Source organism: Carcharodon carcharias, chromosome 19, assembly GCF_017639515.1.
Source record: "Carcharodon carcharias isolate sCarCar2 chromosome 19, sCarCar2.pri, whole genome shotgun sequence".
In the NCBI taxonomy this organism is placed as follows: Eukaryota; Metazoa; Chordata; class Chondrichthyes; order Lamniformes; family Lamnidae; genus Carcharodon; species Carcharodon carcharias.
Window position 1 is genome coordinate 110,673,260 of NC_054485.1, and position 17,345 is coordinate 110,690,604.

At 46.6% G+C, this 17,345-nt stretch overlaps 1 protein-coding gene and 1 pseudogene across 1 annotated transcript; both read right to left on the minus strand.

The window, feature by feature from the left end:
- Positions 1 to 727: 727 nt before the first annotated feature.
- On the minus strand, positions 728 to 3,228 carry LOC121291333 (annotated as a pseudogene).
- An 11,145-nt stretch (positions 3,229 to 14,373) lies between these two features.
- On the minus strand, positions 14,374 to 16,908 carry LOC121291508 (heat shock 70 kDa protein). The gene has a single exon (XM_041212797.1). The coding sequence runs from the start codon at positions 16,680 to 16,682 to the stop codon at positions 14,754 to 14,756; it is 1,929 nt and encodes a 642-aa protein (XP_041068731.1). The 5' UTR covers positions 16,683 to 16,908; the 3' UTR covers positions 14,374 to 14,753.
- Between the last annotated feature and the right edge of the window lie 437 nt (positions 16,909 to 17,345).

The window sequence follows — 17,345 nt, forward strand, 5'->3', positions numbered from 1 at the left end:
TTAATTGACATTATATTGAGGTATGTACTGTAGTGGTTTAAGAAGGCAATTCCTCAAGGGTAATTAGGGATGGGTAATGAAGTCTGGCCGAGCCATGATGCCCTCATTGCATGTTTGTGTTAAATAAAAATGTGTTTTGTAACCAGCGATTTTTTAAATTCCTTCTCATTTTATTTTTAATTTATTGACTTTGCTTCAGAAATCATTTTTCACTGGAATTAAAGCATTTCAAATGTTTAACTTGTGAAAAGGAGCTACATGATATGCAAATCGTGTTGGTGATTGAATCGAAATTTAAATAACCCATGGGAATGGTGTCAAAATTCTATGGGAAATAAGTTGGCAGTGCAAAAAACAGAAAAATTAATATTTCAATGCACAAATTCAAAAGTGTATTCATGTCCAAACCCTCCACAAATAAATCATTCAGTAGGTAAGACATTTATTTCATTACAAAAATTCAGTCCAGCTGTGAACATGTATAAATAAAGTTCAACCTGTACATTAAGGACAGTTCCATAGAAAACAAGTATAACTAGGTGCCAACTACACTGATCCCCTCAATATGATTCAGCAAATTAATTTATAAAACAATCAGTTAAGCCACCGGCTGGTGAGAGTTTACAGATTAGCACTGTCATCACATCTTCTATTACAGTCAGTGTAGACCTGGCAGCATCTAGTCCAGTAAAGTCCTCCACTGTCAGTCAGAAATACAAAGTAAATTTTAGTGCTCAATGAGGCAGAGTCCAACAATCTGCATCAGATTCTCAATGTGCATTCTTATTCTTTCCTCCACAGTTGGTCCTGTGAATGTGGCATTTCCAGCCTGGGCTCTGCAAGATCCTCCAGCTGCAGCTGCTCCTCCTTGGTACAGGTTGGCAATTATGGGCTTACAGAGTTTTTCCAGCTCACTCAGCTGGTACTCAAACTCCTCCTTCTCTGCCATCTGATTGTTCTCCAACCACAATATTGCCTGGTTACACTGGTCAATGATTTTGTTCTTATCTGCCTCACTGATCTTATTTCTCACGTTCTCATCCTCCACTGCGCTCTTCATGTTGAAGGTGTAGGACTCCAGGGAGTTCTTGGCTGCGATCCTCTGCCGCTGGACTTCATCCTCAGTTTTGTACTTTTCTGCATCCTGCACCATCCTCTCAATTTCCTCCTTACTCAGCCTTCCCTTGTCATTGCTGATGGTGATTTTGTTTGTTTTGCCTGTGCTCTTGTCAACATTGAGAAACATTGAAGATGCCGTTGGCATCAATATCGAAGGTGACCTCGATCTGTGGCACCCCACGAGGGCCAGGAGCGATGCCACTCAACTCAAATTTGCCCAGCAGATTGTTCTCCTTGGTCATGGCTCTCTCTCCTTCATACACCTGAATAAGGACACCAGGCTGGTTATCAGAGTAGGTGCTGAAGATCTGAGTCTGCTTGGTGGGAATGGTGGTGTTACGCTTGATGAGTGCAGTCATCACCCCTCCTGCTGTCTCCAGACCCAGAGACAGGGCAGCGACATCCAGGAGAAGTAAATCCTAAACATTCTCCGACTTATCCCCCATTAGAATAGCCGCTTGAACAGCCGCTCCATAGGCCACAGCTTCATCAGGATTGATGCTCTTGTTCAGCTGCTTGCCATTGAAGAAATCTTGCAGCAGTTTTTGGATCTTGGGGATGCGAGTGGTCCTCCGACCAAGACAACATCGTGGATCTGCGATTTGTCCAGCTTGGCGTCTCTCAGAGCTTTCTCCACTGTTTCAAGAGTGCCTCTGAACAGGTCAGAATTTAGCTCCTCAAACTGAACCCTGGGTGGGTTCAGAGTCACCTGGTTCGTGCCTGTTTCTCCAATGAGTCTCTCGGTGTCGTTGAAGGCCACACAGCTGGGGTTGTTCGGTTGCACTGGTCATTGGCGATGATCTCCACCTTGCCATATTGGAAGACCCCCACACAGGAGTATGTGGTGCCCAGGTCAATGCCAATGGCTGTTCCCTTAGCTGCAGGCATCTTCTGTCTTGATAAAGGTCAATTAACTTCAGTCTTGGTCGCTGGTTTCAAATCTTCCATTTGCAGTAATCCAACTTCCAACTGATTTCTTTTCTCAGGCGATGTTAACTCTGGTTTGCAGTTCTTGCCTTTTTCTAGTTTGAGAGCAGACGAGTGGGCGGCACCCAGTGTCTGATTGACGGCGACTCTGACCAATCAGCGTGTGGTCCGGTGACCTCACTGCCGAATGTTTGAGAAGGTTCTGAAGCGGCGGCCAATGAGAGCGCGGCCGGTCCGTGGGACGCCGAGAGTTGGAGAATCTTCTGGAAGGAGCGAGTCCGGGGAAGAAACCGCTGGAAAGAGGGAGAAATTTCCCCAGGGACCCGGGAGTGTTTCGGGGGGTATTAGGGAAAGGATTGGGTGGAAGAGGAATAGATTCTGATCAGTTGGGGCTGTCTGAATTCAGGAAGTAATGAGGCGGTTGCCAATCCTCCCGGATTGCCCGGGAGTCTCCAGCCGTTGAGGATAAATCTCCTGGACACTGCTACAAGCAAAAGCTGGGAGGAAAAATAAACAAACCCTTTTTGAGTTCTTTGGGCACGTTTGTTGTAAATTTATCGCAGTTGAGGCTAAAGGGTATTTCGAAGCAAGTCAAGAATCACAGTGCAGAAGAGGCCCTTCGGCCCATCGAGTCTGCACTGACACGTGAGAAACACCTGACCTATCTATCTAATCCATTTACCAGCACTAGGCTCATAGCCTTGAATGTTATGATGTGCCAAGTGTTCATCCAGGCACTGTATAAAGGCTGTGGGGCAACCCACCCACATCACCCCCTCAGGCAGCACATTCCAGACCGTCACCACCCTCTGGGTAAAAAAGTTTTTCCTCACATCCCCCCTCAACCTCCTGCCCCTCACCTTGAACTTATGCCCCCTTGTGACTGGCCCTTCAAATAAGGGGAACAGCTGCTCCCTATCCACCCTGTCGATGTCCCTCATAATCTTGTACACCTCGATCAGGTCGTCCCTCAGTCTTCTCTGCTCCAACGAAAACAGCCCAAGTCTAGGGATTTAGGGATGAGCAAGAAATCCTACTTAGCCAGCGAAGCCCACATCCCATGAGCGAATAAAAAAAATCTATGGGTCTATGAACCAGAATGTACGTAGCCTTGTCAAACTCCACCCCATGATAAACCTCTGGCCACATATCTGCACCATCAGTAAGGTGGTCTATTTCCATGCCGATAAATTTGTCCAGGCCGTCGGTTTGTGTAGTGCGGGTTTGGGTACATAGAGTGCAAAGCGGGAGTCTGGTTTTTTTTTGCAAAAATATACTTTATTCATAAATCTTCAACAACATTTCGAACCATTTCAATATCACCATTACAAAAATACAATCCGGTTCAACTTTTACAACATGAATCACAAGGTGTATCAGTACAAACAATGAATATTACAATCATTGGCAGACATTCATTTTAAGCTCTGCAGCCCGAGGGGTTCTTTACAGTTCCCAGCCCCTCAGTGCACTGTGGCAGAGAGGTCTTAGGCAGCGACCCTTCCCCATTGCCTCTTTGTGGTGGCTGTCCCAAGCTTAGCTGTGTCCCTCAGCACGTAGTCCTGGACCTTGGAATGTGCCAGTCTGCAACACTCGGTCGGGGACAACTCTTTGCACTGGAAAACCAACAAGTTTCGGGCGGACCAAAGAACGTCTTTCACCGAGTTGATGATCCTCCAGCTGCAGTTGATGTTTGTCTCAGTGTGTGTCCCTGGGAACAGCCCGTAGAGCACAGAGTCCTGTGTTACAGAACTTCTCGGGATGAACCTCGACAGAAACCACTGCATCTCTCTCCAGACCTTCTTCGCAAAGACACAATCTACAAGGAGGTGAACAACGGTCTCTTCCCCACCACAGCCACCTCGAGGGCAACATGCAGAGGGGGTGAGACTCCTGGCATGTAGGAAGGACCTTACAGGGAGGGCCTTTCTCACCACCAGCCAAGCTACGTCTTGGTGCTTGTTGGAAAGTTCTGGCGATGAGGCATTCTGCCAAATGACTTTGTCAGTCTGCTCAGGGAACCATCCCACAGGATCCACCCTCTCCTTTTCCCTCAGGGCCTTTAAGACGTTACGTGCCGACCACTGCCTGATGGACTTGTGGTCAAAGGTGTTTCTCTGCATAAATTTTCCCACGAGGGACAGGTGGTATGGCACGGTCCAACTACTTGGAGCGTTCCACGGCAGCGTGGCCAGACCCATCCTTCGTAACACTGGGGACAGGTAGAACCTCAGCATGTAGTGACACTTGGTGGTTGCATACTGAGGGTCTACGCACCACTTGATGCAGCCGCACACAAAGATGGCCATCAGTATGAGGGCGATGTTGGGCACGTTTTTTCCCCCTTTATCTAGAGGCTTGTACATCGTGTCCCTGCGGACACGATCCATTATCGACCTCCAGATAAAGCGGAAGATGGCTCGGGTTATCTCCACCACACAGGAGTGTGGAATGGGCCAGACCTGCGCCACGTACAGCAACAGCGAGAGTGCCTCACACCTGATGACCAGGTTCTTACCCGCAATGGAGAGGGAGCGTCGCTCCCACATGCCCAGTTTCCTTTTCACCATAACACTCGCTCCTTCCAGTTTCTAATGCGTGCCTTGGTCCCTCCGAACCATATCCCCAGCACCTTCAGGCCGTCAACCCTGACAGTGAAGGGGACAAAGGATCGGTCAGCCCAGTTCCCAAAGAACATGGCCTCGTTCTTCCCATGATTTACCTTGGCTCCCGAGGCCAGTTCGAACTGGTCGCAGATGTGGATCAGTCTGTGCACCGACAGCGGATCCGAGCAGAAGACGGCGACATCATCCATGTACAGGGAGACTTTGACCTGAGTGCCTCCACTGCCTGGGATTGTCACTCTTGTTATGCCCGGATCCTTCCTGATGGACTCAGCAAAGGTTCTATGCAACACACGAAAAGAACAGGCGAGAGAGGACAGCCCTGCCTGACTCCAGATTTAATAGGAAAGCTATCTGATTCCCACCCATTGATAGAGACTGTACTACTGATGTTAGTGTGGAGCAGTTGGATCAAATTGTGAATTCCCTCCCCAAACCCCATTTTGGAGAGCACATCCACCGTGTAGGTGTGCGATATTCTGTCAAAGGCCTTCTCCTGATCCAGGCTGATGAGGCAGGTATCCACACCCCTGTCCTGTACATAGGCAATCGTATTCCTGAGAAGCGCGAGGCTGTCAGAGAGCTTCCTGCCCGGCACAGTGCAGGTCTGGTCAGGGTGAATCACCAATTCCAGAGCGGATTTGACTCGATTGGCGATGACCTTGGACAGAATTTTATAGTCCACATTCAACAGTGAAATGGGTCGCTAATTTCTAATTTCCTCCCTTTCCCCCTTATGCTTGTAGATGAGGGTGATAATGCCTTTCCTCATGGATTCTGACATACTGCCGGCCAGGAGCATACTCTCGTTCACTTCTAGCAGGTCCGGGCCGATCCAGTCCCACAGAGCCGAATACAACTCCGCCGGCAAGCCGTCGCTTCCGGGAGTTTTACTGTTCTCGAAGGACTCAAGGGCCTCAGTCAGTTTGTCAGGAGTTAGCGCTTTGTCCAGACTCTCCCGTGTACTGCTGTCTAAGACCTCTGTGATAGAGGACAGGAAGGACTGGGAGGCCGTGCTGTCTGTGTGCTTCACGTCATACAATCCGGCATAAAATGATTTGCTGATCCTCAAAATGTCGGACTGTGATGACGTTACTGAGCCATCTTCTTCCTTCAGGCTGCTGATCACAGAGCTCTCTCTGTGTATCTTTTGGAAGAAGAAACGTGAGCATGTCTCGTCCTGCTCCACGGAGTGGAGTCTGGAACGGAAGATGATCTTGGAGGCCTCTGAAGCAAAGAGCAAGGCTTGCTGGCTCTTCACCTCTTGGAGTTCCTCCTTGACATCGACCCCCATCAACTGCAGCCTGAGCAGATTCTGCATGTTTTTCTGGAGTTGGGACATTTCCCTCTGTTCCTTTCTAGCTTTCTGGGTGCCTTTGAGGATGAAAAACCTCTTGATGTTTCCCTTGATCGCTTCCCACCAGTGTGTCAGTGACTCAAAGTGGGGTTTCATGGTTCTCCAACCTTTGTAATCCCTCTTGAGCTCCTCAATGTTCTCTGGGGTCAGCAGTTTCACGATTAACTTCCATTCCCCCCTGCCAACCCTCTGGTCTTCCTCTTAGTGACAGTCAGCCAGTAGGAGGCAGTGGTCAGAGAAGAACACCGGCTTGACGTTGGTGGATCTGACTGCGAGTGCACGGGACACAAACAGGAAATCTATCCTGGAACAGATGGACCCGTCAAGCCGTGACCAGGTGTATCTACGCTGCGCTCCGTCTGCAGGGTTGCTGAAGACATCATGCAGCTTGGCATCCTTTACTGTTTCCATCAGGGATCTGGACGTAGCGTCCAATCTGCTTTCGGCCCTGCCGGATCGTCCAGCCGCATCGATGATGCAGTTGATGTCACCGCCCAGAATGACCGGCCTGGAGGTTGCCAGCAGCAGTGGGAGCTGCTGAAAAATCTCCAGCCGCTCAGCCCCTTGTGACGGGGTGTAGATGTTAATTAACCGGAGTGGAGCATTCTTGTACATTACGTCTGCTACGAGGAGGCGCCCGCCCACCACCTCCTTAACCTGGGAGACGGTGAAGTTGCCTCCCCGCAGCAGAATACCCAGGCCGGAGGAACGAGAGTCGTTTCCTCCCGACCAGATCGATGGCCCATGGGACCACCATCGTGACCATTGCCTGTAGGAGCTGAGGTGCGGTATCGCACACTCCTGCAGAAACAACAGGTCAGCTTTGACCTTGGCAAGGTAATCCAAGGTCGCAACACATAGCGTAGTAGATTTAATGCTAAGCACATTTATGGATACAATCTTTACACCTATTTTAAAGCAGTTAGTCGCTTACCAAATCTGTTGTCTCTGAGAGTTCCAGACCTTTGGTCTGCTTCTTCATGCCCGTAATGTGCTCAAATTGCTTCACTTTGGATGGGCTGAGGAAAGCGTCCTGAACCTCCCCATTGGCGGTGTTCTGCTCAGGTGGCATCTGGGGGTCCGTGCAGAGAGCGGGGTTTGAAATGTCCTCGTTGAAGAAGCTTCTCCAATCCTCTCCCCCTCTGGGGCGTTGCTGCTCCCGGCTTCCCGGAGCTGGGGTGCGCTGAGCGCCTCACTGTTCTCAGATTCCTGGGGCTGTGGTACACTGGCCTCTTCGGGTTGTGGGCAAAGTTGGGGTGCGCTGGTCTGTTCATTGTCTCCAATGTTCTGGAGCTCAGGTGTCTCATCCTCCAACTCCCTAGTGTTTTGCCGCTTCTTCTGTTGGCGCCGCCCTGGCCCTTCTTCGTCCGAATAGCTGCTGCTCTTGTTATCCGTGTCGGATAGGAGACGCCTCTTGTTTCTTGTCTGGGAAGTGGCTTGGTTTCTTCTTAGCCCCTTGTTCCTTTTGGCTCTCTTCACCAGCTGCCACTCCCCCTGCTGCTTTCCCACTGCTGCCTCCTTCTTCTCCGTTGATTCGCTCTCCTGAGGAGTGGGAGGTTCAGGGGGCCGTGCTGTTGGTTGGCTGTCTGTTGCCCCAATCTTTTCAGCAATACTCAAGATTAAAGATGCATGTAGCATGGGTAATACGGTAATCAAGGGTAACTTCAATCTGCATATAGGCTGGGTAAACCTAATAAGAATTCAGTGTTGTGGACGAAGAGTTTCTGGAGCATGTTAGAGATGATCTCTAGATTAGTATGTTGTGGAACTGACCAGAGAACAGGATATTATAGATCTAATATAATGTAATGAGAAAGGGCTAATTAGTAATCTTGTAAAAGAACCTTTAGGTCTCAGTGACTGTAATATGATAGAATTTTACGTTATATTTGAAAGTGAGGTAGGTCAATCTGAAGCCAAGGTGTTAAATTTGAACAAAGGAAATTATGAAGGTACGAGGGGCAAATTGGTGGAGGTGGATTGGGAAAATACATTAAAAGTTATGACAGTACACAGGCAATGGATAGTTTTTAAAGAATTATATTGTTTACAGAAACTATACATTCTTTTAAGGCACATAAGCCAAGAAGAAAAGTCAGTCAACCGTGGCTAACAAAGGAAGTTAAGGATTGTATAAGTTTAAAAGAAAAGGCCTATAAAATGCCAGTAGTAGTAGTAAACCTGAGGATTGGGAGCATTTTAGAATACAGCAAAGGAGGACCAAAAAACTGATGAAGAATGGGTGATTAGAATAAGAATGTAAATGAGCAAAAAACATAAAAATGGACTGTAAAAGCTCCTATAGATATGTACAAAGGAAATAAAAGCAAAAAAGTGCAGATGCTGGAAATCCAAAACAAAAATAAAAATAAAAATACCTGGAAAAACTCAGCAGGTCTGACAGCATCAGCGGAGAGGAACACAGTTAACGTTTCGAGTTCGTATGACTCTTCAACAGAACTAAGGAAAAATAGAAGAGAGGTGAAATATAAGCTGGTTGGGGGTGGGGGGTGGGGGGAGAGAGAGAGGGGGGTGTGGGGTGGGGGGGTGGTGTGGGACAAGTACAGCTGGATAGAGGGCCAGTGATAGGTGAAGATAGCCAAAAGATGTCATAGACAAAAGGACATGGAGGTATTGACGGTGGTGATATTAGCTAAGAAATGTGCTAATAGGTGACATTAAGGGTAGAAAGCAGGACGAGCAAGGTACAGATAGTCCTCGTGGGGGTGGGGCGGGGCGAAGGGATCGAAATAAGCTAAAAGGTAGAGATAAAGCAACGGATGGAAATACATTTAAAAATAATAGAAATAGGCGCGAAAAGAAAAATCTATATAAATTATTGGAAAAAAGGGGGATCGGAAAAGGGGTGGGGATGGAAGAGAGAGTTCATGATTTAAAGTTGTTGAACTCAGTATTCAGTTCAGAAGGCTGTAAAGTGCCTAGTTGGAAGATGAGGTGCTGTTCCTCCAGTTTGCGTTGAGCTTCACTGGAACATTGCAGCAGGCCAAGGATGGACATGTGGGCATGAGAGCAGGGTGGTGTGTTGAAATGGCAGGCGACAGGGAGGCCTGGGTCTTGCTTGCGGACAGACTGAAGGTGTTCCGCAAAGTGGTCACCCAGTCTGTGTTTTGTTTCCAATATAGAGGAAACTGCATTGGGAGCAGCGAATGCAGTAGACTAAATTGAGTGAAGTGCAAGTGAAATGCTGCTTCACTTGAAAGGAGTGTTTGGGCCCTTGGATGGTGAGGAGGGGGGATGTAAAGGGGCAGGTGTTGCACCTTCTGTGGTTGCATGGGAAGGTGCCATGGGAGAGGGTTGATGTGTAGGGGGTGATGGAGGAGTGGACCAGGGTGTCCCGGAGGGAACAATTCCTGCGGCATGCTACCAAGGGGGTGAAGGGAAGATGTAATTGGTGGTGGCATCATGCTGGAGTTGGCGGAAATGACGGAGGAAGATCCTTTGAATGCGGAGGCTGGTGCGGTGATAAGTGAGGACAAGGGGGGCCCTATCATGGTTCTGGGAAGGAGAGGAAGGTGTGAGGAAATGTTTGGCTAAGACAAATGTAGGTCCACCACAGGCGGAGTCAGGAGAATTTATAATGAGGAATAGAGAAATGGCAGAGAAGGTAAATGATTAATCTGTGTCTGTTTTCACTGAAGATGCAAGAAATCTCTCAGAATTTGAGATCCAGGGGATGAGGGAGAATGAAGAATTGAAGGAAATCAGTATTAGTAAGAAGGTTTTATTGGAGAAATTAATGGGACTGAAGATTGATAAGTCCCTGGGACCTGATATTCTACATCCCAGAATGTTGAAAGTGGCAGCTATGGGGTTAGTGGATGCATTGGTGATCATCTTCCAAAATTCTATAGATTCTGGAACTGTTCCTGTTGATTGAAAGGTAGCAAATGTCACTCCACTACAAACCTGTTAGCCTTGCATCAGTGGTAGGGCAAATGTGAGAATCAAGTATTAAAGATGTGATCAGTGGATGCTTGGATGATAATAACTTGATTGAGTATCTTCAACATGGATCTATGAATGGGAAATCATGTTTGATGAACCTGTTTGAATTCTTTGAGGGTGGTACTAATAGAATTGATAAAGAAGAGTCTGTGGACATAGTGTACTTGGATTTTCATAAGACTTTTGATAAAGTCCATGATAGGAGGTTGGTTAGCAAAATTAAAGCACATGGGCTAGGAGATAATATACTGGCGTGGATTAAGGATTGGCTAACAGGCAGAAAACAGAGAGTAGGAATAAATGGATCATTCTCGCGTTGGCAGGCTGTGACTAGTGGGGTACTGCAAGCATTAGTGCTTGGACCCCAGCTGTTCACAATATATATCAATGATTTGGATGTGGGGAAATGTAATATTTACAAGTTTGGGGATGACACGAAGCTAGATGGGAATGTGTTGTGAAGAAGATGTAAAGTGGTTTCAAGAGGATTTTGACAGAATTAGTGGGCAAGAACATGGTAGATGGAATATAATGAGGAAAAATGTGAGGTTATCCACTTTGGTAGAAGGAAAAGATGTGCAGAGTATTTCCTCAATGGTAAGAGATCAGAAAGTCTAGAGATAGAAAGGGACTTCGGTGCCCTCTTCAATTAGTCACTCAAAGCTAACATGAAGGTGCAGCAAGCAATTAGGAAGACTAATGGTATGTTAGCCTTCATCGCAACAGGATTTGAGTACAGGAGTAGCAAAGCCTTGCTTAGACCGCACCTGGAGTACCGTATGCAGTTTTGGCCCCTTACCTCAGAAGGATATTATTGTCATAGAGGGAGTGCGAAGAAGGTTCACCAGACTTGTCCCGGGGTAGGCAGCACATGAAGAGAGATTGGGGAAACTGGGCCTGTATTCTCCAGAGTTTCAAAGTTTGAGAGGTGATCTCATTGGAACCCACAGAATACTTGAAGAGAAAGACAGGTTGGCGAGTCTCGAACCAGGGGACACAAGCTCAAAATAAAGGGTAAACCACTTAGGACCAAGATGAGAAGAAGTACTTTTATATGGAGGGTTGTGAATCTTTGGAGTTCTCTACCTTAGAGGGCTGTGGAATCTCAGTCATTGAGTATGGCTAAAGCAGAGATTGACAGATTTCTAAATACCAATAATATAAAGGGATATGAGGATAATGTGGGAATAAGGCATTGAAGTAGATGATCAGCCATGATCTAATTGAATGGCGGAGTAGGCTTGGTAGGCTGAACGCCCACCAAGTATTCCTGTTCCTATGTTCTTCATTCAAGTCTTTGCTACCTCTAGACCTGACTATTGTAGCGCAAATCTAACTGGTCTCTCACTTTTTACATGTTGTAAATTTGAGATAACTCAAAATTTGCTCTGGTCAAGTTCTGTTCCCCTATCACTCCTCTGCTTACTGAGCTACAGTGGCTCTTGTTCAGGCAACACCTTGATTTTTAAAATCTCAACCTTGTTTACAAATGCCTCCTTTACATCACTCTTCCTTACCTTAGGAATCTCCTCTAGCCACATAACTCTTTGAGATATCTGCATTCTGATTCTGCCATCTTAAGCCTCCCTGATCTTAATTGCTCTAATATTGGTGGCCACCACTTCAGCTGTCTAAGCCTCAAGCTCTGAAAATCCCTCCCTACACATATACAGCTTTCTGTCTCGTTTATAACCTCCATCTTTGGCCAATCTTTTGGTAATCTGCTATTATATCGTCATATGTGGCTCAGTGTTTAAATTTGCTTCATTGCACTCCTGCGAAACTCCTTGAGGTCTTTTATTAAATTAGAGCAGAACATGATAGAATGTGTTGCCGTTGATGGTAGGGACAGTTGCACAATCCTGTCAGGTGTATAATTGCACTGGAACTCTGTAAAATGCACAAGATTACACAGCAATCAATGCCAGACATGGTTAGGCTTGATTCTTGAGGGTATCCTATTTGTACTTCCTCTTACTCTTTTGATGTTTGCACATGACAGCTGAATATCACTGGCAAAGTCTCATTTATTGCCACACCAAATTACCCCTGAGAAAGTGGTGGTGAACAACCTTCTTGAACCACTGCAGTCCATATGGTGTGGGGACACCCACAGCGTTGTTTGTAAAGAATTTCCAGGATTGTGACCCAGAAAGAGTGAAGGGATGGTGAGATATTTCCATGTCAGAATGGCGTGCACCTTGGAAAGTGATAAACAATGTCTCACTTTAGCTAACAGTGACTGTTTGTATGACCGGCTTAATGCAGTGCCCCTGATCTCATCGGGCAGAAAAAAGAACTTACAACGATCCACGCTCACATCTAAGCCCATTCACTCATAATCCCTGTGTTCGCTGAGCTACATGAGCTTCTAGATCATATGTAGATGCAAACTTAAATACATAGGAATTAGGAGCGGCAGTAGGCCGCTTAAGCCTACTCAGTCATTTGAGAAGATCATGCCAGGTCTTAAGTTTAATATTCTCATTCTCATGCTTATGGCCTTGCCCCTCCCTATTTCTGTAATCTTGCTGGCCCTACAGCCCTCTGAGATTTTACTGCACTTCCAATTCTGACGTCCTTGTGCAACCCAGACTATTTTCAGTCCACCACTGGAAGAGATGCCTTTGGCTGTTTTGTCCCTCAGATCTGGCAATCCCTCCCTTAACCTCATTGCCTCCTTTCCTCTCTCTCTCTTATAAGACACCTGGACAAGCTTTTGCTGATCTGTTTCTATTTACGTGACTTGGAGTCAAATGACCAGATTGATCGAGGGCTAGATCTTGGCCAGGACTCTGGGAGAACACCCCGGCTCTTCATTGAATTAGGGCCAAGGGATCTTTTATGTCCATCTGATTGTCAACAGGGCCTCAATTGAACATCTCAACGGAAAGCCGGCACATCTGCCTTAGGCGCACTGCTTCAGTGCAGCATTGGGAGCGTCAGCCTACCTTATGTGTTCAAACATCTGGAGTGGATTTTGAACTCTTGACAGTCATGAGGCTTCCATCAAAGTTTAGCGTTCAGATCAATCTCCCTGTTGTATGACCAGATATCCTGTCGTAGGTAGGGTTTGAACAGGGTCTTAAACAAAGTGAAGAGGTGTCGGGCGGGAATCTTGTGGTACATTCTGGCTGCCAAAGTCTCAAGATATCTTGGGCTGTTGAAGTCAACATATAAATTGAGCTTTTTAATGGTCTTATTGGTTGTGGGGGGCTCAGTCATTGATTACGTTCAAGACAGAGATTGATAGACCTCTAGATTTTAAAGACGTGAAGAGATACGGGGAGAGTGTGGGAAAGTGACGTCCAGGTAGATCAGCCATGATCGGGTTGAATGATGGAGAAAGCCTGAGGGGCCAAATGTCCTACTCCAATTACCTGTGTTCCTGCCACTGAGTGCACTTGGTTAACAGTTGCAGAGTGCAACATTGCCATCTACTGTCCTGGCATGGAAACTGCTGCTTCTCTGCTCTTGAACTTTCTGCACTGGTGTTATCAGTCACAATTCAATCTATCTTTTAGCAGAAACAGAACAGGGAATGTTTTAATAGGAGGCAGAGCAGATTCTGAAGACAAGCAATGTTCCTGGCTGATGAGCAAAATCATATCTAATAATTATTAAGAGAACTGAAAGAAATTGGATAAACATTTAACACCCAGAATTTTAATTTGTTTGGCCAGCTTGATTTGGTTTGATCTCTGAGCAGCAGACAGCATATAATGTGTCAGTGGTGTGTCTGCCTGTGTATTGTATTTCTGACCAGAGCGACAACAACCTCTGTTATATAGCACCTGTAACATAGTTTAATATCCCAAAGCATTTGCATGATCTGGAGAGGGAGATCCAGTCTACCATGTGCTGAATTTGTAGTTGAAGACAGTACACAACGTTGCAGGGCTTGTAGCTTCCCTATAATTTGCAAGAGAATTTTTTTCCCTTCTCCCTGAATATAATCATTTAATTGACACCAGGGAAGATATTGCAATATGGAACACAACAGTTCAGGAAGGCAACTCAAGGGTAATTAGGGATGGGTAATAAATGCTGGCCGAGCCATGATGCCCTCATCCCATGAATGAGTTAAATAAAAATTTGTTTCATAAGCAGAGTTTTTAAAAAAGTTTTCACATTTAATTTTTAATTAATTGACTTCACTTCAGGAATAGTATTTCATTGGAAGTGAACCATTTTAAAGTGTTGAACTTGCAAAAGGAGCTACATGATATGCAAATCTTGTTGTTGATTGAACCAGAGTTTAAATAACCCATGAGGATGGTGTCAAAATTGTATGGGAAATAAGTTGGCAGTGGAAAAATGAATATTTCAAAGCACATATTCAGAAGGATATTCTTGACAGAAACCACCACAAACAAATAATTCAGTTAATAAAACATTTATTAGATTTAAAAAAAAATTCAGTCCAGCTGTGAACAAGTATAAATAAAGTTCAACCTTTACATCGAGGACAGTTCCATAGAAAACAAGTACAACAAGATGCCGACTACACTGATCCTCTTCAATAGGATTCAACAAGTTAATTTATCAAAACAATCAGTTAAGCCACAGGCTGAAGAGAGTTTACAGAGCAGCACTGTCATCACATCTTCTATTACAGTCAGTGTAGACCTGGCAGCATCTAGTCCAGTAAAATCCTCCACTGTCAGTCAGAAATACAACACATCTTCATGCTCAATGAGGAAGAGTCCAACAATTTGATGTGTCAGATTCCCATGTGTATCCTAATTCTTTCTAGTCTTTTAATCGACCTCCTCCACAGTTGGTCCCGATGATGTGGCATTTCCAGCCTGGGCTCTGCAAGATCCTCCAGCTGCAGCTGCTCCTCCTTGGTACAGGTTGGCAATGATGGGTTTACAGAGTTTTTCCAGCTCACTCAGTTGGTACTCAAACTCCTCCTTCTCTGCCATCTGATTATTCTCCAACCACAATATTGCCTGGTTACACTGGTCAATGATTTTCCTCTTATCTGCCTCACTGATCTTATTTCTCACGTTCTCATCCTCCACTGCGCTCTTCATGTTGAAGGTGTAGGACTCCAGGGAGTTCTTGGCTGTGATTCTCTGCCGCTGGACTTCATCCTCAGTTTTGTACTTTTCTGCATCCTGTACCATCCTCTCAATTTCCTCCTTACTCAGCCTTCCCTTGTCATTGCTGATGGTGATCTTGTTTGTTTTGCCTGTGCTCTTGTCAACAGCAGAAACATTGAGGATGCCGTTGGCATCAATATCGAAGGTGACCTCGATCTGTGGCACCCCACGAGGGGCAGGAGCGATGCCACTCAACTCAAATTTGCCCAGCAGATTGTTGTCCTTGGTCATGGCTCTCTCTCCTTCATACACCTGAATAAGGACACCAGGCTGGTTATCAGAGTAGGTGCTGAAGATCTGAGTCTGCTTGGTGGGAATGGTGGTGTTACGCTTGATGAGTGCAGTCATCACCCCTCCTGCTGTCTCCAGACCCAGAGACAGGGCAGCGACATCCAGGAGAAGTAAATCCTGAACATTCTCCGACTTATCCCCCATTAGAATAGCCGCTTGAACAGCCGCTCCATAGGCCACAGCTTCATCAGGATTGATGCTCTTGTTCAGCTCCTTGCCATTGAAGAAATCTTGCAGCAGTTTCTGGATCTTGGGGATGCGGGTAGAGCCCCCGACCAAGACAACATCGTGGATCTGCGATTTGTCCAGCTTGGCGTCTCTCAGAGCTTTCTCCACTGGCTCCAGAGTGCCTCTGAACAGGTCAGAATTTAGCTCCTCAAACCGAGCCCTGGTGATGGAGGTGTAAAAGTCTATGCCTTCAAACAGAGAGTCAATCTCAATACTGGCTTGGGTGCTGGAAGATAGGGTTCTCTTTGCTCTCTCACAGGCTGTCCTCAGTCTCCTGACTGCCCTCTTGTTTTGACTGATGTCCTTCTTGTATTTACGCTTGAACTCCTCAATGAAGTGATTGACCATGCGATTGTCAAAGTCCTCTCCTCCCAAGTGGGTGTCACCCGCTGTCGATTTCACTTCAAAGATACCATCATCAATGGAGAGAACAGACACATCAAAGGTTCCACCTCCCAAGTCAAAGATGAGAACATTATGATCTCCTCTGCCCTTCTTGTCTAGGCCGTAGGCAATGGCAGCTGCTGTTGGTTCATTGATGGCACGGAGGACATTGAGACCAGCGATCACACCGGCATCTTTGGTTGCCTGCCGCTGGGAGTCATTGAAGTAAGCCGGCACCGTGATAACAGCATTGGTGACGGTGTGTCCCAGGTAAGCTTCAGCCGTCTCCTTCATCTTGGTCAGTACCATGGAAGAGATTTCCTCAGGGTAGAATGTTTTATCCTCACCCTTGTACTCAACTTTTACCTTGGGCTTTCCCACATCATTCACCACCTGGAAGGGCCAGTGCTTCATATCAGACTGGACCACTGGGTCATCAAACTTCCTCCCGATGAGCCTCTTGGCATCAAAGACGGTGTTGGGTGGGTTCAGAGCCACCTGGTTCTTGGCTGCATCTCCAATGAGTCTCTCAGTGTTGTTGAAGGCCACATAGCTGGGGGTGGTGCGATTGCCCTGGTCATTGGTGATGATCTCCACCTTGCCATGTTGGAAGACCCCCACACAGGAGTATGTGGTGCCCAGGTCAATGCCAATGGCTGTTCCCTTAGCTGCAGGCATCTTCTGTCTTGATAAAAGTCAATGAAGATTAGTCGCTGCTGCTGTTGCTCCTACTATTGCCAAGTCTTCCGCTTGCTGTAATCCAGCTGCCAACTGGTGTATTCCTACAGGCGATTATCACTCCCTGGCTCACTGCTCTTCTGTCTTGATAAAAGTCAATTACAATAAGTCGCTCTTCGCTGCTGCTGCTGCTGCGGTCGAGTCTTCCACTTGCAATTAGTTATCAGTCCCTGGTTTACAGCTCTTGCCGTTTATATAGTCTCAACGCGGCCGAGTGGGCGATACCTAGAGGCTGATTGATTACTGCCAGGGCCAATCAGCGCGCGGTCTGCAGACCTCACCGCCGAATGTTGGAGAAGGTTCTGAAGCGGCGGCCAATGAGAGCGCGGCGGGCCCGCGAGAAGCCGAGAGTTGGAGAATCTTCTGGAAGGAGCGAGTCCGGGGAAGAAACCGCTGGAAAGAGGGAGAAATTTCCCCAGGGACTCGGGAGTGTTTCGGGGGGAATTAGGGAAAGGATGGGGGGAAGAGGAATAGATTCTGATCAGTTGGGGTTAGAGATAAGGTGAGGATATATTGAAGGATGTGGATCCTCTGAGCGCAGCAGCTTCTGAAATTGGGCTGCTCGCTAATGGGATTTTTTTAACACGAAGGAGAATGGTTGAA

What these genes read in the sequence shown, in the direction of transcription:
- LOC121291508 (XM_041212797.1), bottom strand. Translation starts at nt 16,682, where the DNA reads ATGCCTGCAGCTAAGGGAACAGCCATTGGCATTGACCTGGGCACCACA.